The following is a 2,341-nucleotide window of genomic DNA, read 5'->3' as shown; positions in this document are numbered from 1 at the left end:
TACGAGAGTACCAAAGACTTCTTACAGCTGAGGCTTGAGAACCAAAGCAAGGAGCAGGCGTGGATGCTGGAGAAAGACCACTTGGTGTCAGAACTCCGCCAGTGCCAGGGGCAGAGCAGGAAGAAGGAGGATCGGCCGGGAAAGGTTCTGCCCTCGCTCTACGAGACCCACCCTACCCAGCACGAGCACGTGAAGGTAACGTCCCTTGTTTCTCTGGAGGCCGGCTCCGTGTCAGCGGCTCAGCCCGTCATCCTAGCTTCACAGGAGATCGGGGATCTGAGGATCTGGAGCCAGACCAGGCCTCTGGAGAGCCAGGAGTGGAGCTGTGGCTCAGAGAGCAGAGCACTAGCCTTGAGCAAAAAAGCTAAAGGACAGCATCTAGGCCCTGAGTTTAAGCCCCTGGACTGGCATTAAAAACAAACAAAAAAACACTTGAATCCCTCACACCCAGTCCTGGGCTTGAACTCAGGGCCTGAGCACTGTCCTTGGGCTTTCTCAAGGCTAGAGCTCTACCACTTGAGCCTCAGCACCACTTCCGGCTTTTTTCTATGCATGTGGTACCGAGGAATCGAACCCGGGTCTTCGTGCATGCTAGGCAAGCACTCCCGGCCCCCGGCCTTAATTTTTTTAATTAAAAAAGTTTCTGGTCGTTTCTTGGAACAAGAGCTAATGGAAGAGTCCATGCATTCTCCAGAGTTCCTCGCCACGCTTTGTCTTAGCACCTTTCCTCCCTGCCACTGCCCACGTGTGGCTGGCGTCCCAGATGGGGGCCTCACCCCTGCGGCCTTCTGCCCTTCCACCTACAGTCGCTGAAGGAGAAGTTAGCTCAGGAGCAGAAGCTGTCCGCCATGTACCAAGAGCAGTGCATTTCCCTGGAGGAGGAGCTGGCCCGGATTCGGGAGGAGGAGGGGGTGAGGAGAGACATTTTCAAGGTAAAAGAAGCTCTGCCCCACGGGACGGTGGGGTCGCCCTCCTCTCCCTCCCCCCACGTCACCCCGTCCCCCCATCAGGACCGCTCGCACAAGATGGGCAAGCGCTTGCAGATGATGACCAAGCGCTACGAGGCCTTGGAGCAGCGGCGCGTCCTGGAGGTGGAAGGCTTCAAGACAGACATCCGCGTGCTCCGGCAGAAGCTCAAAGACCTGGAGCAGATGCTCTACAAGGTCAGAGACCGTGAGGAGAAAGGAGCAGAGGCGCAGGGGTTTCCCCAAAGAGCCTGCGCCCGCACTGCCCCTGGGACCCCAAGAAGCCACCCTGGAAAAACGGGGGAATGAATACTTTTGTATCTAAGCCGGCACCCGTGGCTCACGCCTGTCACCCCAGCTACTCCAGAGTCCAAAGCCAGCCAGGCGGGAAAGGCCGTGACACTCCACGAATGGCCAGAAAGCAGACAGTGGATCCATGGCTCAGGGGGTAGAGCGCCGGCCTTGAGTGAAAAAGCTCAGGGACTGCACCCAGGCCCCGAGTTCAAACCCCAGGCAGGACGAGCATGCGCGGGTGCACGCAAACACACACTGCGTCAAAGCAGAGGAGTTGTTCCTCCAGCCCTGGGTCTGCCTTACAGCTGGGCCAAGCACCCCGTTGTGCTTCTAGCCTTCCGGCACCCCAGTTGCTCGGGGCCCCTTGTGGACGGTTGAGGTCTTCTGCAAAGCCTAGGTGGTGGTGGGCAGCTGGCCAGGTCCATGTTCGGAGCTGTCTCCCGTGGCAGGGAGGCCCCGGGCTCCCCGCTTTCCGCCTCTCCCTGCCCAGGGCCCGCCTTGACCCAGAATGCCCACGCGAGGGTCCCCTCCCGTCCTTCCTCTGCCCCCGCAGGCCACACTCAGCATCCAGGCCAACAAGGACCTGGCCATGCTGTGCGAGGTCCGCAGCAGCAACCGGCGGGCGCACAAGATCCAGGGAGAGCTGAAGACCCTCAAGTCCAAGCTGTTCGGCCTGGAGAACCAGCTGCGGCTCTGCTGACCCGAGACGGGGCTCCCACGGTAGCCTCATGGCGTGGGGAGGGATGCCTGCATCGCTCAGCATTTCTCTCAAGTGTCCTCGCTGTGGGCCTGGCTGGGCGCCTGTGAGAGGGGACAAAGGTGGGGCTGGGGAAAGGCAGCGCGAGCCACTCCAGCCAGACCACAGCCCATCCGCCCAGGGCCTCGGCTCTCCGCCGCCCTTTCCCCTTGCGGCCACCAGGGGGCACTGGACACCCCGCCCTGGAGCTCGGCCGGCCACACCTCCAGCCCTGCCACCCTGGCAGGCCAGAAGGACCCTTGTAGGAAAAGTTTGATGTTCGTTTTTGTTTTTGTTTTATTCGTGTTCCAAATGAGCTATTTTCAGTAAAGGAAGTGGTTAAGAA

At 60.1% G+C, this 2,341-nt stretch overlaps 1 protein-coding gene across 1 annotated transcript; it reads left to right on the top strand.

Annotated features, from left to right (window-relative positions):
- Positions 1–6: 6 nt before the first annotated feature.
- Positions 7–2,341, top strand: Ccdc77 (coiled-coil domain containing 77). Its single transcript, XM_090325063.1, has 4 exons — positions 7–195; positions 807–932; positions 1,011–1,163; positions 1,813–2,341. The coding sequence occupies exons 1-4, from the start codon at positions 64–66 to the stop codon at positions 1,957–1,959; spliced, it is 558 nt and encodes a 185-aa protein (XP_090181189.1). The 5' UTR covers positions 7–63; the 3' UTR covers positions 1,960–2,341.

This window comes from Megascapheus bottae, chromosome 37 (assembly GCF_031878675.1).
Source record: "Megascapheus bottae isolate mThoBot1 chromosome 37, mThoBot2.hap1, whole genome shotgun sequence".
In the NCBI taxonomy this organism is placed as follows: domain Eukaryota; kingdom Metazoa; phylum Chordata; class Mammalia; order Rodentia; family Geomyidae; genus Megascapheus; species Megascapheus bottae.
This window is presented reverse-complemented; position numbering and strand designations above follow the sequence as displayed.

Excerpts from the sequence above, each read along its gene's own strand:
- Ccdc77 (XM_090325063.1), top strand. The coding sequence starts at position 64 with ATGCTGGAGAAAGACCACTTGGTGTCAGAACTCCGCCAGTGCCAGGGG. Across the intron at positions 933-1,010 it reads TGAGGAGAGACATTTTCAAG|GACCGCTCGCACAAGATGGG; the intron begins GTAAAAGAAGCT and ends TCCCCCCATCAG. Across the intron at positions 1,164-1,812 it reads TGGAGCAGATGCTCTACAAG|GCCACACTCAGCATCCAGGC; the intron begins GTCAGAGACCGT and ends CTGCCCCCGCAG.